The sequence below is a fragment of the Rhamphochromis sp. 'chilingali' genome, assembly GCF_963969265.1.
Source record: "Rhamphochromis sp. 'chilingali' genome assembly, chromosome: 7".
In the NCBI taxonomy this organism is placed as follows: domain Eukaryota; kingdom Metazoa; phylum Chordata; class Actinopteri; order Cichliformes; family Cichlidae; genus Rhamphochromis; species Rhamphochromis sp. 'chilingali'.
In genome coordinates, this window is record NC_137934.1 from 16,314,708 (window position 1) to 16,340,964 (window position 26,257).

The following is a 26,257-nucleotide window of genomic DNA, read 5'->3' on the forward strand; positions in this document are numbered from 1 at the left end:
ATTCAGTTTGTTTGCAATGAAGTTCTTGACAATAGTGAAGACAGTGTTAAAATGACAACATATTCTGTATCACTTAATTTTTCAAAATGCCTTTATTTTTGTTATTTGAAGATTTTACAATAAACACTTTTTTCCTTTTTTTCTCTCAAATCTGTTCAATGAAATTCATTTCTGTAATGTTTATGAAATTAAACACTAAATGCATTCACCTCAGTATAAGAAAACAAAAGCATGTTTGATCAACTGCTGGTATGTTTTCATACAGCCAAATGAGCTGACTGTTTGTTCCAAAGGTCAGACTGGAACGTGTTTCATCAAAGACTTCTTTAGTAAAAGTATATACAGAATATTTTTCTTCAGAACTTAATTGCACACTTCCTTGAACAGGAAACAACAGGGAAATTCTAATAATTTAGCTTATGCATGAAAAATCATGGCTCTTTGAAGGATCCAGATCAAATTGTTTTAAAAGTATCTGACACTGCTGGCCATAAAAAAAAATCCCAGTTCAGTCCATCTAAGAACAAACTCTGCATTGAACAGATAACACGTTCGGGACAGTGATGAACCAAAACACCACATTAAATCCCTGCCAATGAAAATAATAACCCCCCCTTATCAAATTTGTTTAAAAAGGGAGAAAAATAAGAGTTGAAGTGATGTTTAACTTCCAAATAGTATTGTAAAATTCCATATCTTGAAATGTCATTGAATAATTTAAGACTGTAAGAACGGCTCAAATAAGATGGTGTTATCGTTTATTTCATACTGTATAAAGTCTGTATTTCATTTTTCTTAAAATGTGCAATTCTCCGTTCATGTTTTTAATGATAATCCAACTAGCCAAGACAAAATCACAGTCACAAGATAAAAAAAAAAAAATTCACAAAACCCCCACCTTTCACACAAGGATGTTAGAATGATAACCACAATGAAAAAATATCAGAATTAGCTATTGATAAAAGGCAGATTAAAACATACGTTATATGATTTAAGATGTAAACAAGGATTAAAAAAAGTTAAACTAGTGTTGAGGCTGTGATGCCAGTTCCTTAAATAAAGTACAGCAACTGTGCGTTTCTGTTCTGGCAACATCTAAAGTTGGGCCTGCAGGTGGTGCCAGAGGAAAGGCCATCATGTTACATAGTTCAAAATGGTTTACAGTATGAATTGTAGATGACAGTTATTTTTTAAGCTAAAAAACTTAGTGGAATGAAAATATAAAAGGCAACAAAAATATGTGAAGAATAAACATTTCACATATCTTCAAACAGGTTCATAAATATCAGATCAGTTCTTTTTGCACTTGGTGTCTAATAAGAGCACCTGTCTCCAGCACAGATTATTCATTTGCATTTCCCTTTTAGTCTCTACACACGTGTACATATACACATAAACTGTACACAGGTTAGCAGACGTTTAACCAACCCTGATACGACAGACATGACATGTGGGTGGGGGGGACACGCAAAAACTGAGTTCCTGGAATTTACCGGCAGAGCACCAGCACCTATTCACAGGCCAGCTTGCTGTCGAAGCTCGACAGGCCAATGGCAAACGCCTGAAGAGCGCACATGGGATAGTTGTAGTCCAGAGTGAAGACGTCTTCAGCAACTCTACCAAACTGCATAACAATGTAGTCGGCTAGAGATAGAGGGGGGTAAAAATAAAAAAGGTCGATCAGTGTGTTTATGGTGTATGTTTTAAATATTTCAAGACATTCTGCAACATCCTATAAGCAGCCAAATTATTTAAACTACTTAAACATAACTGAGATTAAAGATACTCACGGTCATTATCGTGAACTATCTGGAAGTTTTTGACTGATGCCTGAGTCACACGGCCATGGAAATTTAGCACATAAGACTGGGTGTCATCGTTCCACACGGGTGCCTTGTTGTGCAGCTCGATCAGATTTTCAAGCGAATGGTTTTGCCACCTGCTCAGGAGACTCTCCTGCTCCTATCATACAAATACATCCGATTTCAGTCTTTAATCTTATTAGGAATGAATCAAACTACACATTAAACTCACACACCAGGACTTTTGGACTTTTGCATTCTAACAGCATTTGTGAAATGTTAGACTGCTAAAGCTAAACAGCTTTGGATTCAAATTAATCTTTTAGTCATTTTATACATGAAGCATTCGGACAACACGTTGCACATTTAAGGGCAAATTCTTTGAGTTGTTAAGCTTTGCATAATTCTGTTACTGACAGACTCACATTTTGGGGCCTTACAGGGAGCCTCTCAAAGTTCATGTTCATGCCAGGGATGATTACAGTCATTTTGCGTGGTCCTTTGAATCCCAGCACATTGGTTTCCTGCCAAAAAACACAGAGAGTGTGACAATTTTACTAAATATATTTAATGAACAGGCAACACACTAAACACACTGCTAGCCTTTTGTCATTCACTCACATAGCAGATGGCAGCCAGTTCCTGTCGTGTGTTGCTTTCTTCCAGCAGAGCCCCGGGGTTTTTACACGGATTGGTCCCGTTGTCGTACACTGTGAATTTAGTGCCCATGAGGTTGGATCTGATAGAAAACAAACCGGTCATGAAATGTTTACACCTTTTCATATTTTTCAGATGCTGGCAGCATTTTGTTTCACATTTGAGTCATGTGGATTGGCAGAAAGCAACACACTGTTTATTTTCTAAATATCAAGAAAACAGCAACTATTGGATGCTGCAGTTTATTCTAACTGTTAGCAAGCAGAAAATCTTTGGAATCACATTGAATGTTATATTGAAAAAAAGAGGCAAAAGTGAGAGGCTACAATGTAATCCCACAGGTCAACTGTCCAGACCAAAGTGAATGTCGTTGTCTTTGCCACTGATGGGCTCAGACTGTCAACATTATGAAAAGGATCCCTACAGAGATGTGTATCTCACATCAAGAAGAAGTCTCGCTCTGAAATCTCACCGGAGGTGAGGTGTTGCTGGAAGAAAAAAGTGTGAATGTGAGTGAGAGTTGGAGGAAGCCAGGCACGGAAGAGAAGAGAAGCTTCCTGTTCAGTAGTTCACGGTTTGTGATTGAATTTCTGAAATCAGGCAATGGTCTGCTACACTTTACTTTATTTTTGCCAGGCACACACTGGTGACCAGTTGAGCTACAAATGGATGGACAGATGAAATGTTTTCACTGCCTATTTTGACTGGAATCAATATTACCAATCAAATAGAAAAATGAATCACTTATAAGAGCTGCCGGATACAGAATGCAGGTAATGCTATTAATTAAAGGTATTTTGTTCACATGGTATCAGTTGACATTAAAACAATAACTATAATTAAAGGTGTGCAATCAGCAAATAATACCTTATTAATGCAGGTCTCTGTGGACACAGGGAGGGTGGATTTACCTGAGTTTACCTATAAAGCTCTCTCCCTCTCGTGACAGGTCGGTAGCATCCACTGAAATAAGGTAGTTGGATGTCTTACTCTTCTTCCTCTTTCTTCCTGCCAGCAGAAACACCTGGAACGACACAATAAAGCAGACACATGTATCTAATGAAGGCTTTTGTTTATAAATGTTACATTGTACAACAAAAATGATGATTCTTATTCACAACTTTAATGGCCCACGCATGTATCGCACCTTCTTGCAATCCTCTTTCTCCATGTGCATGTAGTAAGTGGGGTAGAGGCCGCGGTCCATACCCTTCTTGTCACGGGTGATTCGGCATTTGACTGTGACGCCACGTGGTGCTGGGCGTAAGACAAACTCCTCCAGATTCGCCACATCGGCTAGTAAGTTTTCCGCTGTGGGTGATCCTGGGGTAACCAGATCCTGGGACAAATTAATATAGTCAGCTACTTTTAAAAGAAAAAAGAAAAAAAAGAAGCATTTTAGATAATAGTGAGTATATGAACTAGTGTGCGTAGGCTTTACAGGAATGTCCTTGCCACTAGTAGCTGAGGCAGGCCTGTTGCTGTCTGTGTGAGAGGACCGAGAACGGGTCCGTTCTTCCTCCAAGTCTTCCTCGTGCTCACTGGCTTCATCAAAGTTCATGCTTTCGCAGAGACCTGGTGAGAGACGTGGGAGTGTGGTGTGAGGGAGCTTTAATTACACACGAAGGTCTTTACAAATTCTCCAGCTGAGAAACCCATTCATACAAAAACAAAAGAGGAAAATGAAACCCAGATGCTCTGCGTACATTCTCCACAACAAAAGAACCTCAGTCATTATTTCGTTCCAGGGATTCCTTCAGTTTTGGTTCAAAACGCTCCACAGAAGATTTTACCAGTTTTTTGGGTTCATCTGCGGTCTTTGATATATGAGAAAAAATTCCCAAGAAATGATGCAATACTTAGGAAATAGTTGAAGCAAAAAATAGAGCATTATACAGCTGAAAGCACATCCTTTCATATTTATCTGAAACATTCAGGGGGAGGGGGATTTCTTTTACATCAGCTGTTGAAACCATGACAAATGAAATGAAAGGATGAAGACTTGTGAAAGTGAATATCAAAAAGAATGTGATTATTTAGCATTGATTCTTATTTATTCAACCAAAAGGCCACTTCTCTGGCCTAAAGAGTACTTTTCCATGTCAGTTACTGGAAGGCTCATGTTTATGACAATAAATGAAGCTGATGTGCAGCTACTTGTGCAGAGACAGCTCCATGCAGTCATGCAGACATAAACTGGGGCTTGCACAGTGCAGACAGTCGGGACTGTCTATCTGTCTCCTCACTGATAATTGGATTTATCAGCCAGGATGCAGCTCTTGGCTGCAGCTATATCCCACTGTAATGTGTTATCAAAGTGTAAACTCATATGAAAGCTGTGTGTTTTCACTACATTGAAGTATTATTTTTTATTAAAATCTAATTAAAATTGGACTTGTAAAAGAAATGCTTGACCAGAAATGGCAATAATGATACCAAGATTACTCTAAATTGTTATACTATACAGCTGGAGTCCTAAATACTGCAATCCAATCTACAGTTTGAAGTAAATGAAGAACTTTAGATTTTAAATCACAGCAATCAAACTGACTACTGTGAGGATATACTGCTGCAGGAAAATGTGGGTGAACAAGTGTGGTTCTGACCGACAAACCAAGGAACGCTGCTCATAGGTAGAGATCTGTCGAACACAAGTAGGCTTGCTTAAAATCGTACCCTGCTTTATCCTCATTTTTTTTGCATCTTAGCTGTTCCTTCATTCACAAAATGAACATCGTGTTATATTCAGTGAGACTTGGCGATTCAGAACATAAACCCATCAGTGATGTGTTTACAAATGCAACAGATGGAGGAGGTCAAGGCCAGTTTTCCCAATCAGACTTCAGGGAGTGACCAGACGAGTTCCTCCCTGCTGCCCATTAAAAGGAATGCAGAACCTTATTAAACAAATCCAATTTCACGTTAATAATATTCCTGCTTTTAAATACATGGGGGTTTCTTCTTTTGCATACAAAAAGCATTCTGTCCTCAAATATTTGTGCCTCCTCCTGACACTGATCAGTTAGACTAACATATCCTGGGCAAGTTCCAGCGTAAGAGAAAACATTAAGCTATGCAGCACTAAACCAGATGGATAATGTGACAGTAAAAACAGCAAAACACAACCCCTATTGTGCAGTATTTACAAGTGATGCGCCCCAAATATGCTGCTAATCCTGTGAAAAAGCAGGAAGCATCATGGAATACAGAATGCAAATGTTAGCTGCCCTCTAACAGTGACTCCAGGGCTCCAATTAAAAAACCCACACAAAGTTGTGTCAGCTACTGGCTTATGAAATCAACCATCTGGAAATGTCAAAGAGGCCTAACATTTGACTGAGCAAATCCAAAAAAGACATACAGCATTTCCAGATAATTATTATCACACGGCCAAGAAGGATATTAAATTCTACAGCGAGCCAAAAGTGAAGATGTTGGATGACATCAAGGAGCTGATTAAATATGAATGTATTTCAAAATGTCTATTTCTTCCATTTCCCAAGGCACCATGGTAATATGGAAGACAGGCAGCCAAAAATACCTGCTGGAGCTCTTTGGGGCAGGCTCGTCTGCTTAACTGAGCTAACATTAACAATGAGGTCTTACATTATTGAGAAGCACAATGACACTTTCTACTGCGTCACACTCAAGCCTTTAAAAAAGGTATGAAAAGTAACCCAGCTTCTGAGTTTCTCAGCAGGATTCAAATGAAATCTTAAAAAAACAGTCATGTCTTGAGTTTGTGGGCACAAAGTGGTAACACACGAGCTACATTATGACACCTGCAGAACTGCATGATGTTGGTACTGTTTAAACGCATGCTAACCTTCATATAATGAGAAATTTGTTTTTGCTGCAGATGAATCTGAAAAGTGCAAAAGTCACTGTGAGCTTGATTTTTATACAATTTCCTGAAATTGTACATATTCCCATCAGCTGGTTGGCAGGTGTGGGTGGTAGTAGTTCTAATGATGCCACAAACAAACACTGCAGTGTGAACAATGCCCTTATCTATTATTTAGTGAACCAGTTCTCACTGCATTACCATCAATCATACCACTCACTCCACATGCAGCAGCAGAGTGCTATCAATTTGGTAGATGTCAAAAAGTCTGACTTTGTTTAACAGCAACTTCTTACCTGCAGTGTCATAAATACACATTTTTTCCTTTATAGGTAAAAACTGTAAAGCTGAGAAACGTAAGAAAACCCTGAGAGTAACCACAAGTAAATATCTGATGCTACTCTCTTCTAATAAAAAATCACCAGGGGACTCAACACACACACTAACAAAGTAAATAAGTAAGCAGGCAAACAATAGTTGTTCCATTTGACTTTACTGCAGGGTTCAGAAAAATGATTTTAAACCCAGGATCCAGTACAAATCACCTTGCTTCTGCAGCAGTTCATGGATATCTGTCTTGGGCTCCAGCAGCGTCTCAGTGTCTCCGTCCCTCTCAGGCTCTTCAGCAGCAGGGGACTGGGACTGAGACTGAGACTCAGGCTGGGACTGAGACTGAGACTCAGGCTGGGACTGAGACTGGCTCACTGACAGGATTTGAATTTTCATTCCTATATCAGGAGGTTCTGAGCTCAGGAAGGCTGCTGGGCCATCAATACCTACAACACAGGAGAAGGTGGCAGACAAGCATGAGCTGTTAATTTTCCCTTAACTGGGTCCAACCAAGCATATCTAATGAATCTACTAAGTGAATCTATTATACACATTTCCAAATCCATATTTTTATCTTGGATTCCAGTGTAGGTTTGCGTGATTTGCACTTTAGACTACGGTAATTCTTCTTTTTCTCATACTGGGCCTTGTTGCAAACAACTTAATTCTGTGAGTGGATATTAGTGAATGTGGTTTTTCTACTGTTTTCGACCATAAAAATGGTCTAAAACATGCCATTTAACAAAGAAAACATTTAAATGCATAGCAAGACCTCTTCTATTCATATAACTGCAATTAGTTTGAAGTTGGTACAGAAGCAACAAAAGGCTGGAAAAGTAAGTGGCACTAAAAATAACATGTGGAGGTCAACATGTCAGTAACATGACATAGTATAAAAGAGCATCTTAGAGAAGCAGCTTGTCAGAAGTAAAAATGGGAAGAGGTTCTTTAAAATATAATATAAAATTGTAAAGGCCCCAAATATCTCCTCTCATAATCAGATTTAGAGAATCCAGGGAAACATCTGTGTGCAAGAAACAAGGCAGAAAATCAATACTAGATTGCCTAGAACACTAGAAAATCCTGAAAATGAAATAGGATTTATTGTGAACTGAACTAAAAAAATAGGGGGAAAAAACCCTTGACTGAAGTGTGGTTTGGTAGTTTAACCGTGCTGCTCTATGATGTGCCTAGCCTAAATTAAAAACAGTCAAATGCTGAACATTGTATACTTCCAACTGAAGTTACTTTTATGTAAAGAGGAAACAGTGTGTGACAATGCCTAGACTATGGGGATTTGATTAACATGCCTTTATGAATGACGTAAAAAATGCTGCACATGTTTTTTCTCACCATCTATTATGACATCATTGGTGACATTGAGTTGAGATTCGACTAGTGGGGCTTGCTCTTCACCACGCCGTGCCCTGGAACGCCGGGGGCGAACCTCTGTGTTGGGCTGGACCATCAAATGTTGCTGACGTTTTTGCCGCTGCTTCTGCTCCAGCAGTGCCCTCTGTGGACCAAACAGGGGAACAGAAATGCTGTGTAACCTAATTCTAGGTACAAATATACGTGACTTTCAGGACATGCAACTGGAAAACTCACTTCATGCATAATTAGCTGGCATGTATTAAATGATGGAGGTTGGGAAGATTAAGCCAAGCTGGAAAACATCAACACAACAAGCTATAGGTAATTACATTAGTATGGATGATGAGTTACAACCTGTGTCTCTCAGTAGGTGCTGCAAATGACCAGGACAATAACAGAAAAAGAAAAGAAAAGAAAGGAGCACTGGTCGTTGCATTGCATAATGCTATTCTAATACTACAGGTTAGAAAAATTGGATTTCTACATGTGAGATTTTGTGCCATAAACAAGTATTGGACAAACAAAAGCTTTGATTTTCTAAAGGCTTATCTGGGAACCGTGGTTACCTGTACCAAAATGCACAGAAGTCCATCCAAGAACTCATTAAAGTATTTTAGTTATTTTTACTTTATCTTTGAAGAAAATATTCCAGTGGAGAGATAAAGCCATACAAGGTCAGCTTAGTGAGTCACACCATAATACAATACGCAGTCTTCAAAAGAAAGATAGCTACACACAGTCCAGACCTGTAAGGCAGCAGAACACATTTTGCTGAGCTACTAATCAGAACAGGAGGACATTTGACATGCAATAACAGATAAAGCAATTGTGCAAACCATTTCAAGGTATAGAAAGCTGTATGCACTACAAAAACTATATGTAATGCAGTACACAACTCAGTTTCAGTAAGGGTAGAAAACTGACGTTCATGTTGTATTCACCCGCCCCACTGTGACCTGACTTAATACTGATGCCAAAAGGCAGACTAAATAAAAAATAAGCCCATAATAAAACACAACAACCAAAATAAAAAAAAATAAAATAATGGGGGCTGTGAAAGCTTACAGTAATGTTCTGTAGTTTGGTGAACTGAAGAATGCCCAACGTAAGAACATAACAAGGGTCTGATAAAGTAATTAGCTGCTTCGAACATCATCACTGAGATGAGGTTTCTTTCGACTGATTACTCAGAACAGGTGTAACCTCTAGGTAGTGAAATTAGTCCACAATCATTTGCACTGTAGTTTCAGTAAGGATAGAAAACTGACTACCGTATTTCCCGGACTACAAAGCGCACCTAAATATTAGCCGCACAAGCTAAAATCAGGGGAAAATCCTGTTTTGTACATACATTAGCCGCACCTGACCAAAAGCCGCAGGTGTTTCAATGTTGACTTATCATATGTAAGAGAATATGCACAAAGGGAATTGTCAGGAAAGAGATGGCTGTTTGGAGACATCACTTTTGTTAATATTTTGAAAAACAAGTTATGGGTACATATTTGCACATGTAGTACATAACAGTAGCCTACAGCACACCAGAAAAATAGATTCGGACTACCTTTTAGGCTCAGGTGCAGTGACACAGCTTTAACAAGAAGAAAAGTCAGTCATTCACCACCATCTTTCTCTTCTTCCTGCGCACTAAAACCACCAAAGTCCTCTTCTCCAGTGTCGGATACAAACAGGCTCAGGATGGCTTCGTCATCCACTCTTCTTCTCTCCTTCGTTGTCACTTTCAAAACCAAAGAAATCCTCATTGTCAGAGTCGAACACCCTCAGAAGGGCCGTGGCGGTGTCCTCCTCTCCATCATGCAGCAGTCCAGCCCTTCAAAATCCGTTGGTGATCGTGGATGTTTTCACACTTTTCCACGCTGTCAGAATCCACCGGTGGAGTTGGGCATAACTTGCTTTTTGGGCATAACTTGCTTTTTGGGCATAACTTGCAAGTTTATCGCCGCTCATCATCCACGCCTCCCGCTGAATGCGTAGCGCTACTTTGAAGTTTGTTTTTCGCGCTACTTCGTACGGCACTACGTTGCCTGGCGGACGGACATGTGACTAACATACCACTCTTGAACCCCGATCCTTCCGCCAGGCAACGTAGTGCCGTACAACAGCGGAACACACAAAACAAATCGTCTTACGATATGACAAAAATCACGGACAATCCATAGAAAAGCCGCACCTGACTAAAAGCCGCAGGGTTCAAAGCTTGTGCAAAAAGTAGCGGCTTATAGCCCGACATTTACGGTATGTTCATGTTGTATCCACTTGCCCTAAAACCCACTGTGGCCAGAGCAGGCGATGGATTATGCAAGCACATTAATTAGCGCACCAAATGCACAACAACAATTCCTGTTTAGTGTTCAGTCAGCTGGGAGAGACCGAGAAGCCTTGTCTCATATTTGGCAGACCAAACAGCTTTTTAGACTTCAGTCATTCTAACACTCGAGGAAATCATTTTCACTAGCCGTAATGTTTTTCTTTTTTTGTTTTTTGTTTTTAAAAAGAGAAAATTGAATCTTCTTATCCTACAGTGAACATGAAAAACATCCAAAAAGCAAACTTTAAGAAAGAATTGGTACTGGAAGCATTTGTTTTTTTACTCTTTCGCATATGAAAAATCCAAGAGCTGGACCCAGTCGTTATCATTTCAAAGAAAGAGCAGATCTGTGTTCTCCCTTTATTGCTATACATAAAAGGAGACAAATGAATAAAACATAATGCAACATTATCATAATGAACATAATTAGGTCTAGTGTAATGAATGAAAGTGGGAATGCTACCAGATTTCACATTGCACAATAATTCCTCTTCATTAAGATACTGACTACCGATTTGAGGCAAACCACAGCTTTAACTTCAAAAGTTGCTGCACATGTACTCCCAGCCTAAGATTAGTCTGAGCAGTTTGTTTTGTCTTCCATCGAGCTATTTTAAGCCAACCCATTGTAATATTCAATTCTTTTGTATAGCGTGAGTACTTGGCATTTTCAACACAGGATGTGACTTCATTCAGGTTTTCACAATCCTTCCTATGTGACCCAAAACACCGGAAAGAACCAAGCAAAGAACGTGGGTTAAAAGACACTGATTTAGATATAATGTACATTTATATTTACATGATGAAAAGAGGCCATGCAAACCCTCTACTGAAAAGAGAAGTTGAAGTACTGTTAGGGAGAGATAACTAAAAAAATTTTCTCTCACTGGCAGTACTGATTAAAAAACTTTGAGTCTACGTAAGCAACAGCCTCACACCTGCGTCTCACAAACAAGTCCTGATCTAAAAGACAAATAAACTAGAAAATGCATCAGAAAAAGAAAAAGAAGAAGTTACAAACCCGTTCCATTGATATTAAAAGTTAACAAGTTTTCTAAAGAATAAAGAAGATTCCACTTCTCTTTAAGTCAGATGACGATGTGTTCTCCCCCTAAAAGAAGCACTCCTGGTGGGCATGACTCTGTCGCCATGTCCTTATTTCCTCTTCTGGAGCTCAGTTTAAGAGTCAGTAAACTGTCAACCTGTTCCACTGCACTATGTGCTCCTCTAACACAAGCCAAATACCAAGCTTGTGTGTGTCTGTACGCGGGTGTGTGTATGTGTGTCTGTATGTACAGGCAGTCACCGTTGCTAACTGAATCAGCAATCATTAGCGCTCAAGCAGGAGAGAGATAGGGTGAGCAAGAGAGCACAGAAAGAAAGGAAAGAGAGAGCGAGAGAGAGAGAGAAAAGAGAGAGAGAGGGGGGGGGCTGGGAGGTGTACAGCTCCTTCAGTGCGCTTCACTTTCATCATATAAATACATATAAAATGTAATTATGATTTAATTTTTCAAAGCTGATCTCTTCTGTGTATGTTTGTTTGTTCTTGTGAGTTATCTAAGAGCATAGAGAGAGAGAGAGAGAGAGAGAGAGAGAGAGAGAGAGAGAGAGAGAGAGAGTGTGTGTTTGAACTCAGCTGAAAGCGTGCAGCACAAGTCAGCCACAATGAGACCTTGAAACACACACACACACACACACAAACACGCACACAGCCAGGCGCCTCACAATAAATCCGCCTCTCTCTTTGAAGTCACCAATCTGAGCCCCCTACCCTTCTCCCTTGTTTTCCTTCTGCCTAATGTGAGATACTGGAGTAAGGCTTCCAGCTTAAAGCGCTACACCACAGCTCTACAGCAAGGTTTCAGAAGATCACTCTGCATGCAGGAACATTAACTTTTAACTGTCTTACCATGTAACCCATAATGACTCCCCCCTCCACCCACCCACCACCATTACCACACACACACAATTTGACTAACTGTCTGCTAATATAAGTCTGTGCATTGGGAGTAAATGCTTGTCGGTCTCTCATTTTAGTCATTGCATACACAAATTAAATGTCAATTGAATACTACATTTAGAAAAACAATTTGCATCTTCAAAACAATATCTAGTTGTATTATAGATGTCTATTAAAATCTCTCATTCAAACTGTGCTTTTTTTTTAAACGTGAAAACTATGCATTTAGACATAAATTTGAACATCCGTGAATCTGTGGTTTAGTGGTTCATTAGGGAAGGATAGAGGTGTCACAGTTTCATAACCCAGCATTATAACAGTAAAGCCAAAAAACAGAGGAGGTTTTCAATCCAACAACATTATTTAATAAAATGTATTTTGCTTTAACCATTCTTGCCAACCATAAGGAGCCCGTGGTGACCAGAGCAGAACACAAGCCAGGCCCCTTAATTACCCTGCAAAATCTTACCAGATGTTTAGAAAAGCACCAGAGGTTAACCCTCAAACTAAAATCTATGTGTGAGTTGAACTTCTGCATTAGACTCATTTGAGGACATGAGCTTCAACAGATGCTCTTTGAAAGTGCAATTACAAAAGAGCAGAAATGCCACAAATTTTGAGAAATAGAACATCAAAAGCAGGATCTTTGAAAACCTGTGCTGTTCAGTGTGCTGTTCAGTTGTAGAAAATGTTTTGTTTCCCACCTGTTTTTCCAGCTTCTGTTGCATAAGACTGCTGCTGTCATTTTCAACACCACTGCAGAGAAAAGGAGAAGCAATATAAAGACACATTTTTTCAACATCTAGCCAGTAGAGGGCATTACTACAGTTGGACTGATAGCTTTCTCTAATGAATTACAGATACTTTAGTAATTTTAGTGAAAGACAGCACATCTAAAATCTTAAGCACCCATCTTGAAAAGAGTAGCGTTGAAAACTAACTCCAAGGGAGAGGGACAAAGGGAAAAACACTGATCTTCTACTTACTGTTGAAACATGACATGACTCACTCTCTAATTATGCATGTGTCTTGTTTAGTTTTTTTTTTTTTTTTTTTTAAGAAACAGAGAGGGAAGAAGAAAAAGAAACAACACAATGCTCTAGCTGAGAGAAGCCCTTACAGTGTGGGGCCTGTGGGCATTTACCTTGGACACCTATCTGAAGGGACCAGGCAAATGTTGCTAAGCTACAGTGAAGAGAGAGCAGCAGTTGGCTTTCTCAAGTCGGAGTCAGAGACCTACGACAGCACCACTATCTCACCATCAAACACACACCCAAAACCAATAATGTGATGTAATGTGTGACTCCCATCCTCATGAACTTGAATGTTTCCTGTCGAGTAAATCTTTAAATATCTCATGCTCTGCTTGGCAGAAATGAGCCACGTAAGCTCATCAGATATCCAAAAAGCTTATCCTGACTCTCTGTTACACCTCTTTTAGTCACTCTCACATCCTTTACACATTTATGAGTTGATTGTAAATGAGGACACATGCTGCTTATGAATCTCAAGCCCAATGTTGGCTGACATCATAGTGCATGAAATCCATTTAGGAGACTTTAATACGTCTTACTACTAACACATCATATGTTCCCAAACAGCCAGCAAGAATAGTACCTTGCTACATAGTGTCAAAATTAGTCATCTTGCCCAAGTGTGTCATATTATCACGAATGAATCAAAGGGCTCCACAGCAGGTTATTATGGCAACTGAGCACAGGTTGTGGTGATAGAGAGGAGAGCTGGAGAATGGGAGATGATTTTAGTTTTTAATTTCCCAAGTCATTTCTTCAAATGAACTAACAGTGGGACCTGGGACACGTTGTTAATTAGTCATCCTAAAGAGGCTTTTACCAAAGAGCCTCAGATTTACAAATTCTCCACCTAATGTAACCGTACCCAAGGATCAAAGTATGGCATAAACAGCTCTAATTAAAATGTTTACCGTTCACTGAACTTTTCCATTAATAATGTTGTTTCCATGCTACAAGGCACTATCTGGTTAATTGCTAAAGACACTCTCTACAGCAGCTCAGTTTTCCTAATAGTTCCTTAAAACACATTTTTTTCCATTGGTACAGTGTAATACCCCTAAAGTAATTTGGCAGAATAGTGTGTGCCTAAGAGCCTAATGCACTGCTTGAACACATTAGAACATGACTGCTCTGATAAAGGCAGTAGCAAGAGATTAAAACATTTTTTGTAGCCAAGAGAGAAATCATAAGTAGTAAAGAGAGTTAATTCAGTTTTACAATAGACACCTCAAGGCACTTTATCCATTAAGGTAAAGACTGAACCTACAACCTAACAATCAGATGAACCCCTATGAGCTGGCATATCAGTGGAAAGAAAAAAATTATTTTTAAAAGGGACAGATCTCCAGCAGAACTAGAGTCAGGAAAGGGTAGCTATCTCCCCTTCTAGTGCCTGTTAGTTCTCTCGCTGTGGTGTTTTAAGAACAGCTGAAGGCTTTCACAGAGCTTTTTGAATTATATAAAATAAATGAAATTCAATTTAATTTATACAGCGCCAAATCACAACAACAGTCGCCTCAAGGTGCTTTATATTGTAAGGTAGACCCTACTATAATACATACAGAGAAAATAATCATATGACCCCCTATGAGCAAGCACTTTGGCGACAGTGGGAAGGAAAAACTCCCTTTTAACAGGAAGAAACCTCCGGCAGAACCAGGCTCAGGGAGGGGCGGCCATCTGCTGCGACCGGTTGGGGTGAGAGCAGGAACCCAGGCTAAAAGACATGCTATGGAAGAGATATAGAGATAATAACAATAATCCAACAAGTCCAGAGAGGTCCATTAACACATTGAGTGAGAAAGGTGACTGAAGAAGAAACACTCAATGCATCATGGGAACCCCCCAGCAGCCTACACCTATTGCAGCATAACTAAGGGAGGATTCAGGGTCACCTGATCCAGCCCTAACTAAGTGCTTTAGCAAAAAGGAAAGTTTTAAGCCTAATCTTAGCAACTTAAATCAGAATTCAGTTTGTGTATCTAGAAGGTGACCCATCGGAAATGGTAATTCTATGAATGAATGTGTTTGTCTGGCAAGGTGACCCCTCCAGTCAATCAGTGAGGACCTGTGGACTCTTGTTTGCTCCATGCTTATAGACATTACAGCTGTCTTTATGTCTAAATCTGTTTGGGGCTTATGGTAGCCTAGTGGATGAAAGCAGTGTGAGTTTATAGCATAAGCTTAGATAAACGTGTCCATCCTTCAACTTCTGACTGTGTTGTTGACCAGGGTGATATTAATGATATCACTGATTACTGTTATATGTTATTATTTTTGCACTTACAGTCTCTGTGTATGCCTATTGGAGACGGGGAGGGAGAGAATGTTGAGAAGCTGAGTTTGCTCTAGTACAAAGCAACGGGTATCTTGGGGCCTGTCACAGAGTAGATACACCTGTGATCACAGTGGCTACTGTATTTTACTATTAGTGTCTGTCTCCCAAATCCAAACTGAGAGCTGTTTCCATAGAAGAGGGGCCTGAAAACTTAAGGCTCTGCCTCCCATTCTCGTTTTAAATTCTCTAAGAACAACAAGTACGCCTGCATATAAAGAGTTTTAATATTCTAGCCCCTAAATAACAAATATAGCAAAAAACAAACATAACAAATATACCCTTTAAATCACATTTATGATTCACTTTAAGAAATGCAAACCAAGTGAAAGACTTCCATATTTTTTAATATTTTGGGGGCATTTCCTTAGTCTATATTGGACAGGGACAGGTAAGCGTACAGATGAAAGTAGGAAGAGAGCAAAAGGGAATGACACACAGGAAAGGGTCCACACCGGAATCAAACCTAGGCCCCTCACACAAGAAGATCATTCTTTAATTGATGGCTGTCTGAAATATAACAGTTCTGCACTAAGGTTTTAAGTGCATTATTCAGTTTGTCATTTTCAGGTACTGCAACTGGAGTTAAATTTTTTGGAGTGTGTAGGTGCATACCTGGCTGTTGTGTTAGACGAGAAGCTGGCAGAACTGGAAGGTCTTTGGGAAAAAACCATACCGCCAGACGCATGGGGCATATGGAAAATAAACAAAAGAGTGAAACAAGTTTAGAGACAACACCAAATAGGAAAACCATAATGTCAATGTCATAACGATGTAGTGGCTCATCTGGCTCACGATTCATCACGATTCAGGGGTTCATATAATGTGTGAAGAACAGAAAGAAAGTAAAATGTTTCCTTGTCACTGGTTGGCTGTTTGAGAATAAATATTCACTGAGAAGCCAAGGACACTCGCAAACAGTCAAATCCAGGACGAAATCTCGCTCACACTGAAATGAATGAATTCTTTTTTAGAAACTGTAAGAAATGTACTTAAAAGTTATGCTATGAAAACAGGAAAAAGCAAAAGTGCTCATATAATGACAAATGTGACTTTGACCTTGAGGACAGTTTGGATGAAAATCCATCACTGTGTGCAACTTCGATTAAATTCTGACTGATATTGTAGGAGGAACAATGATTCTTGAATTGTGGATAGACACTTGGATGGAAGGGCATACAAGCCTATTATTTTAGGGCAGGGGTATCAAATATAAGGCCCAGGGGAGCAAATCAGCTCATCAAAGACCAATCCAGCCCTCCGGACTACTTTGGAAAATGTGAAGGAGGCACTTGATGTTAAATGCAACTGTTGTTGTGATTTGGCACTATATAAATAAAATTGAATTGAATTGAAATGAGTTTGACATCCCTGTTGTCGGGTCTATACTTTACAATTTATAGTGCCTTGAGGTGACCGTTGTTGTGACTTGGTACTATATAAATAAAACTGAATTGAAATTCAATTGAACTGAATTTGATGTTAAGTGGGCCAAACCAAAAATACTCCCTTTTGTGTCAGTAGAAAGAAATTAAGCTGTCCATCTAATCCCAATTAATAGAAGAAAAAGAAGTGCAACTTCAAAGGTATGTCTCAGTTTTTCAATATGATAATGAGATGCTACTGCTAAAGATAATAACATCAAATAAATCTTCCAGAATGAATAAATACAGTTGTAAAATGACAGAAAAGGTTCTGCTGGCTCAAAAATACCCAAACTCTCCTGTCTCTTTATGTTCTTGGTAAATATGGACATGTGCATACACACAAACACAGTTACATGGTGCCTCATCACAGCAGTAAGCGATCGCCTCTTCATTAGTCCGTCACAGCTTTGGTGACAAGAGAAGGACGCGCCACTGTTGTCCCTTCCTTGTGTGTCAGTCCAAGGTAACCATGGAGATTCTTGCTCTGTCAACAGCACACTTCCACCAGCATTGATTAAAAACCTGCAGTGTGTTCTTGAGCCTCACTGTAATTGGAGGACTTTAGCACTCTGCTGTAAAGATTCACAGACTGACAAAGGGAGGAGCCTACCAAAGCACGTAATTGCAGCTGAGCTGTGCAAAATTTAAGTACTTATGCCTCTGATAAATTCTTTGTAGGAAATATATAAATAAGTTGCACAATGTTGATGTTTTAAATAATTGAAAGCTATTAATTTAACTGTGATAACTGTCCATAACTCTGCTGCTGGTTCAGGATATAAAAAAAAGGAAAAGCTGACCAGAAATGTTTGGTATTAAACCCACAAGAGTATTATCAGACCATGATCTGTTTTGTGTGTTGTTCATTTTAATTAAAAGCTTTCCACTCTGCCACTTTAAATGTTAATTTGAAAGTTGGATGAGTGTGACTTAATTCAGGCAATTCAGCTTTGAACTTAAGAGAGGGTACTCCATAAAATGAGGGCTGATAATGGTTTAATGCTTAATTCTAGTAAAACATACCCCAAAAATATCCATCCATCCATTCATCCACTTGCTCTTGCACCAGTTTATAATCAGGAAGAACTAAAATTGATACATGCATAGAAGCAGGTGCCTCAGACATTAGCACTATTACCTCACAGCAAGGTTGTCCTGGGTTATCGAGAGCTACGGTTTCTCTGGCCATGCAAAACATATTAGGTTCATACAACTTTTTGTTCATACATTTTACAAGATTGTCAAACTAGACTCTCTGATCGATAAAGCATAATAAACATATTAAGGTTAAATATAATTTACCCGTGTCCTTCTTGTTTTTCACTAAAAACACGACTGATTGTATTTAACATTAATATCTGAGCAACAGAAAAAGCACCTGCAGAAATGCAGCAACTAAATACTAAATCATACTAAATACTAAAATCAATGCTAATAATTAGAGCTGACTCATTTTAAGACTGATATCAATACCAATATTTGGTGACCGAAAAATCCAATATTCTAATATATATTTTTCTTTGAGACACACAAAGCAGTTCCCAAATATTTGTAAGTTTGGTTGTTTATTTATTTTTTATTTATTTAGTTTATGTTCTGAATGAGTCTTCCAGGATCAGCTGTTTCCAAAAGCATTTATTGCCAAAAGGGAAGTTGTACAGTGCCTTCTGGTGGACAAACTCTGGAACATCAACACTTATACCATGGTTCAAACGTGTTTTTTCCCTCTCTCTTCTTTACGTTTTTAATTTTCATTTATCGGACATTTTAAATGCAGATACCGACAGATCAGCAAATAGCTAATATTGAATAATATTATCAGCCCTGGTTGGGCTCTAACAATAATAATGGCTTTTTGAAAATTTCTAACTATAGTTATTTTTGCCAGCGACTATTTTGGATATCAGTGAGTGATTACCTGTCATAGAGCAAAACTTTTTCTATATATATTATGAGCATCTCTGAATACTATCAGGGAGGAATCCCCTTCAATTGGTTTTCAGGACTCGAATTTGAAATGGAATAATGATAACTCAAAGCTACAGAATCTTGGAATGATAACTAAACAAGAAGCAAAGAGCAGATGTTCAGATGTATTATGATTACAGCCTTCTCAGATCAATTTCAAAATCAAAGGAATTAAAGATTAGTAAATTCAAATTAAATCTCTAATCTCAATCACCACAGCCTCAAAACTGAGAATATGGTTTATGTAGACTCCTTAAAACAGACTAGAAACTGATGAGTATTTATAAAATAAAATGCTAAGAGGAAACATTTAACTGGATGAATACCCCAAGCACATCCTTACTTACATGGATGTGCTTGAATTAACCTACCAAGAGCAGACACTAACACACACACACTCAAAACGGGCTGGACACACACGCAAGTTACCAACTCTGGTTACAGCACACAGTCACAGCCTGATGCTCTGAATAAGTAACGACATGGTGGCAGAAACATGAGCGAGAAGAACATTGAGTCATTCAGCGACCTGAAGAAAGATAGTAATGCTGACCTCAATCCTAACACGGGCAACTCTGTAATTCCTTATTTCTAAAAAGACTATCCTGCTAGGAGAATTAAAGCAAAAGTTTCTTTAACTGCATCTGTTTTAATGCAGGAGGCAGCTGTCTTGCTTAAAGAAAGAAACCACAAGTCTTAAAGAGCACACAAGAATGTATATTCTGAAAAAAACTCTACTACTGAGATCAAAACATACTGCATGTACGCGTGCCATTATGTGCAACTACCTGTATGACCAGCGACTGTAGGCAGGCTGAGATCCCTCGGTCTTTACAGTGTCCATGGATGCAGCTTCAGGAATGCCAGTCCAAATGTCTCTTATCTATAACAAAAATCTTCATTTACACTCGGGGTCTTACTTACTGCTCAGTTCTACCCATTTGTAAGCCTACAGAGTCCAAGATCTCTGCTAGTGTGTCACTGAGAAAGAGTAGATGTCCCACCCATGGGAGTGACAGCTACCACTGCTGAGGTACTCTGAGGTTGTGAGGCTTAGTGCTGTTACCATGACTTCACACTTGAGGCAATGCGCAAGGATCCAGCTAGGGATAGGTATGGAAGTGACAGTTTTGCATGTCAGAGTACTGCAAAAGATCAGGCAGAGACAGAACTGAAAACATATAGTCTGAAAGAGCACTAGGGTAAGTTGTTTTAGCCTGATTATATTTTAGATATAAAGTCACTCTTTAAAGGTTGCTATCACTAAGTTCCCATAATACCGTCCACTAACTACTGAGAAAGTCAGCACTTGCATTTGGCTCATTTTCTCTGACTCATAGGGGGGCCACTGCACGTATAGTATGAAACCAGACTGCAATTCTGAGCTATGCAACAGTGAGACTGTGTTGAGCCTTAAATAGTCCAAATCTTGTCAAAACTAATTCCCAAACTACCTTCCTGGATCACTCTAAGATTACATTTTTCATTGTGGAACTGAGAAGCATACACAGTTTTAAGAAAGTTATCTGAATAAAATTAAACCTATAGATTACAACATCTAAAAACAGATACAGTGGGAGAACCTTTGTGTGGTTGCTAGGCGACCAGAAGCTGACATTTGTTTTTCCTGAGGCTATTTGGAAGAGAGAGACAAAATAAAAATCAGACAGAAAATGAGGCATGTATTGTGTATGTTTGTTCTTAGAGAGAGAGCAGTAAACTCGCAAATGCGTTAACTCATGATAAGCAGGGGAATCATTCACCCGTGGGAGTAATTATTGAAGTCAAAACAAATAATGGAAATAAGCTACCCTTGGGATGCCAAGTGACACAGTCCCCTTTTGACTCTTTCACAATTATGTTTTACTTTATTTAGGCAACAAACAAAAAAAAGCAAACTCATGTCCATTAGCGCTAATTCTTCATAATTAACAAAGAATGACGAATACAGTTATATTTATTAATTTAGTTGACTGCTTGCAGTGCTGTACTATTCAACAACAAAAAAGTGTATAGCTTACAAAAACCAGAAATGCTACTTTAGTCTCTAAATGCATGAGAAACCGAGTGGAGCTGGGCCATTTGGAATTCACTGGACAGCCACAGTAAATCACAACTGGACCACAAGTCGTTCTTGCAGTTGCAGAGGTTAACCGCTATCCTTGTAGAGAATTTTTTTAATTGATTGATTTATAACAATGTTCAACTAAGATGGCGTACTAACTTCAATATCACCCCAACTGCTCGTGCAGAACTGCACACATTATATGATGCAGGCAGCAGGTTGGAAAGGAAATGTTTCAAAGGAATTTATGCATTCCTGGGAGCATTACTGGAAGCAGTAATATTGTAATTGTATATAGCATGTTGCGTGCTCAGTTACAGTAGAAAAGTATTATATAAGAACACGTCCATAATAATCATCAGCAAGTTTGACTATAAAAGCAGAGGTTTTAGCAGTTTGCTGGTCTGGAGCATTCAGGTGTGTGTTAACACAATATTGCAATTTTTCCAGGAGTGGATATCCTAGCAATTTCACCATATGCTCAGAGAAACTGCAAAGATCCCAAGTTCCAATATAATTAGAAAAAGACTAAACAACTCTGGGTTGTTTGGACAGATTACACAGAAGAAAGCCTCTTTTCTCTAAAATGAAGATGGCAACATGGTTAAGGTTTGCAAAGTGGCATCTGAACAAACCACAAAACTTCTGGAACAATGAATAGACGAGACCGAAGCACAGATGTCTGGCCATAACGCAGTGAAAGCCAAACACAAAACACCTCATACCAACTGTCATACCAACTGACAGTGATGATTTTTGGCTTGTTTTGTTGCCACCTGGACACCTTGGAGTCACTGAATCAACCATGAGCTCCTCTATATTTTAGAGTGAAATCTGAGGCCATCTGCCTGATAGTTAACCATGTCTAAAACTGAGTATTGCAACAGAACAATGGTCTTAAGCACAGCAACAAAAACTACAACAGAATCACTGACAAAGAAAAGAATCAAGGTGTTGCAATGGCCTAGTCAAAGTCCAAACCTCATCCCAAGACATTCCTCCTCAATGATTCCACATTTTCACAAGCTACTGAATGTTACTGAATCATACAAAGAAAATTTAGACACAATAGGTATAAAAGAGTCTTTGTAGGACTAACTTTAGTTTCCAACAGGAAATATTCAGAAAAAAAGTTAGCTATAATTAACTTTAGGCTGAAGATTCCATGCTAACACTTGTGGTCCTCAAATGTCATCTAAGAAAAGGGGTTTCATTTTACCTCAGGTTATACATAACACTCTACCCCACAGTGCACTGAGTGTAAACACAGGGGCTCACCTGCTATTCTCAAATGATGTGTGGAGGCCCACTGTGTGTGCTGTGGGGCTAGTTCCAGTGTTCCTGTAGGATTTTACATAGAGCACAAATTATTATTGCAATATATTTCACACACAGTTATGAATTAACTGTTAGATTACTGCATCAGTACTTTGTACTAATTTGTACTCATTTTTCCTTAAAAAAAAAAACTTTAGTAATTATAAAGGCTGATCAATTTCTTGTGTGAATTAACCCACAATTAAAAACAGTGCAGGTGACCCACCACTAGAGAGAGAAAAGGGAGAAAAAAGTACAGCAAAGGCTACCTGGTAAGTAAACAGACTTCATCCTGAGTAATTCATCTGATCTGCTGGGAGACTCTGGTTAATGCTAAACTAAGGAAGCCCTGGGAAATCTAATAATATATATAATAATAAATATTTCTCCTCTGAGAAATATTTGTTTTTTATGGGGGTTTTTTTGTTTGTTGTATGAAAGTAGTTGATGAATGGAAAAGCAGTAAAAGCTAATAGAGTATCCTGTTATGTATAGATGCTGCAAAAAGGCCATCAAATATACAATCTAAAGAAGAATGGTAAATGGCCTGTATTTGTATAGCGCTTTACTACTCCCTAAGGACCCCAAAGCACTTTACACATCCAGTCACCCACCCATTCACACACACATTCACACACTGGTGATGGCAAGCTACAAGAACTGATGACATGTCAGATTACACAGAGGCAGTTTTGCCTCTACGCACTGAAATTTTGGTTTGTGTGCACACTGGGATAGAACAACAGGGATAGAAAATTGTGAGATTTTATGAACAAGGAAAGTGTACATTTCATTCATTCATCACTCCTTAAGTTGCAGCACAAATAAATACCAAGAGAGTATTTCCAGAGATATTACAGGAGGCAGAAATGGTATTCAGACAATCCAACAATGAATAGAAATCTAAAGGAGAATTCAGCAACACCAAAGATAGTGGCTGATCAAGATCAACTTTAGTATCCCCGAGGGGCAATTTGCTTTGTAGCCAGCCAAGATGTGCCAAGAAAAACACAAATCACATCATAGAATTTTAAAAATGAATAGTGGTAGGAGCAAATTGGAATTTAAATCTATTTGTTCTGCAATTAGGCAAAGAATACCTCCTCCCTTAAGTCAACAGCTGACACTCTGAAAACACAGGATGTGTGCTATCACCCGAATTTTTTCTCCCTTCAATTCTGCTGCGCTGCCTCCAGGAGGGCAGATCATCTAGCTTTATACCTGCCACTTTACTACACAATTTAACAACATGCTCCAACCTCTTCTTGTTCTTCAAGCTAAGAGACCCAAACCAGCAGATTGAAGAAAAAGTTAAAACAGACTCAATAAAAGACAAATAGAACATTTTCCTAAAGACATTATCCAAATTAAAACCCCTAGGTTTCCGATACAAATACTCATGCTGGTTCCTAAAATATACAAATAAAGCTGGTTTTAAGAAATATTACAGCAACCTCACTACATAAATGACAATAAAGCACCATTATCTGAACACACACAGTAACTACACTAGGGTTTGATGTGTGCATTTTCTGTGCTAGCTCCCTAAGCAGGCAAGCTGTCGTCAAAACTTTGAAAATCTCTGCTAAGCACTAGCCTGGCACTGTTTGTGCAGTGCGATAAATAACAAAACTCCACCAGCCTTGCACTTATAACGCTACACTCATGTTATCAGCACTTGAAACATTACAATGGTGATACTGTTATGAAAACTGTCATTCTGCAAATGTGTCAGCTCTGCATGGAGACTCTGGGATTTGTAACTACTCCAAGCTGCCAAGTGACTCAGCAGTCACTGAAGAAATACGAAGGACACAGCATTCACTGCATCAAAGAATAATAATACTAATAATATATATATATATATATATATATATATATATATATATATATATATATATATATATATATATATATATATATATATATAATTTTATTTATTTATTTTTTTTAATTGCATGGCATTTGTGAGAAGCCCTTTATCCATTTCTTTTCAACACTGATAAAGTGTGCATTCCAAGTGGTGTGCTAATCAGGAATGTGTTCAAAGTGGTTCACATTACTAAGCTGACACAGTTAGAAAGGCCCTGAGATTTCCAAAAACACAGTACTTGTTCTACATCTGGGGAAAAAACATGAACAGGATGGGAGTTATTCCAAGTCAACAGACCAAGACTAACTGATACCATGTAGAGACCATTTCTCTGTCAATACTTGTTTGCAGCAAAATAGTCAATTTAAAAACAAAACGCAGACAAAAAAGTTCTCGTTTCAATGTCACTGTAACTAATAAAAATTATCTATCACTAAGTTTAAGCCTTAGGTGACAGAACTAATCTACAAACTGATTAAATCAAATAATGTGACTGCCTCTATAACAGGAAAGGGTGGGTGAGCTACTGTGATAATTATCTCCCAACAAAAATGAAGGACGAATCTCTGCTCCAGTTCTTAAAACCGTGTAAAGCAGCTTCCATTAACACAGCGCCGTTTTACACTCTGTGTGTGTATGGGGAGGGGGGTTACATGCAGTACATTATGCCCAGGCGAATTTTGTGTGACTGTTTGTAAATCTATGTTTTGCATTCAGTAACTGGCTTACTTATCCAGATATTTATCTATTTACTCATTTGGGAGGTGAGGATAAACACACGCTGACATGAATGCTTTTTACATAAAACCAGAGACTACGAAGAGGCATGTTCAGACATGATATACAGTGGGGGGTTTTCCAGAGCACTCACCTAAACCTAGTGAGTGCTCTGAAGTGGCTGAGTACCTCTCTTTAGATACAGGATCTAAAGCATTTTATACAGCAAAACACACTATTTGGAATCCATCTAGTCTTGCTATATCCAAATTTGAAATATCTATGGCGTTATGTATGAGGCAAATATCTAACGCAAATGCTATTTGAAATAAAGAAATGTGTTTGTGTATAACAAAAGGATTGTCTGCGGCTTTAATAAATAAATAAATAAGTGTTTATTACACTGTACGTGGGCATTTAACTAAAGACAAACGAGATGCGACAAATGATGGGTTTCCGAACTATTTTATTCATCGGAAAAGGAGGGAGTATGGCTACATTTATAAGCAAGCAAGGGTAACATTAAAACAAAACGGTTGCCCCTTTCTGCTGTGCGGTTTGTGCACAGCACAAGTCCTGAAATACAACGACCGTTATCTCGCCATTCGCCCTGTAACAGTCATCGAAACGAAAAAATAAATAAAATAAAAAGATGGGGGGGGGACTACACCGTTAACTGCTCCTTGTGCTCACACGCCAGCTGTGGAATGTTAAAGCTAGCCTGTTACTAGCTAACGCTAGTTGCCTGAGCCCAGTCTCTATCTGTATGCAGCTCTCTCTTATAAAAGTTGTGGGCGACAGCTAAGTTTTTCGCCTCAAAGAAAGCGCTAATCCCAGCGCTTACCTCCCCATTCCCCAGTTCACCAAAGGGAAAAAGTAAGGACACAACGTACAAACTGCGTTAGGTTTAATTCTCACCTTATGCTGTAGTAACTCATGTTTGTCCACGGTTGCTAAGGAAGATCCTCAGGAGGGATAGCACTTTTGTGGTTGGGAAGAACTCAGTTGCTCAGTCCTTAGTTACCGAGCACACTAAAGACAGGGGTTGCTATTGGCTTACCAGTTACTTAGGGGGAAGTTGATTGGTGGACATTCTACAGAAAGGGGGAGTGCATGCCTTGACTGTAGGAGGGGTTTGATTTTTCATTTTATATAAATAAAAACCTGTATAAATATAAGTTTATATAAATGCAAGTAATGTATACGAATGAATTAGCAATGATTTGTC

General features: G+C 38.8%; 1 protein-coding gene across 7 annotated transcripts; it reads right to left on the reverse strand.

Moving 5' to 3' along the window:
* Window positions 1-131: 131 nt before the first annotated feature.
* Window positions 132-26,055, reverse strand: tulp3 (TUB like protein 3). Of its 7 annotated transcripts, none has more exons than XM_080886633.1 (14): window positions 25,948-26,036; window positions 22,401-22,463; window positions 19,846-19,940; window positions 16,278-16,319; window positions 12,998-13,049; window positions 7,987-8,149; window positions 6,849-7,079; window positions 3,918-4,034; window positions 3,607-3,824; window positions 3,371-3,483; window positions 2,424-2,541; window positions 2,228-2,326; window positions 1,791-1,962; window positions 134-1,644 (listed from the first exon to the last, which is right to left on the reverse strand). In XM_080886633.1, the coding sequence occupies exons 3-14, from the start codon at window positions 19,899-19,901 to the stop codon at window positions 1,511-1,513; spliced, it is 1,515 nt and encodes a 504-aa protein (XP_080742759.1). In that variant the 5' UTR covers window positions 19,902-19,940; window positions 22,401-22,463; window positions 25,948-26,036; the 3' UTR covers window positions 134-1,510. The 7 variants fall into 7 exon arrangements, with proteins under 7 accessions (XP_080742757.1, XP_080742759.1, XP_080742760.1 ...); XM_080886635.1 differs by having other exon boundaries at window positions 142-1,644; window positions 3,607-3,798; window positions 3,901-4,034; XM_080886631.1 differs by lacking the exon at window positions 19,846-19,940 and having other exon boundaries at window positions 132-1,644; window positions 25,948-26,043.
* Window positions 26,056-26,257: the final 202 nt, after the last annotated feature.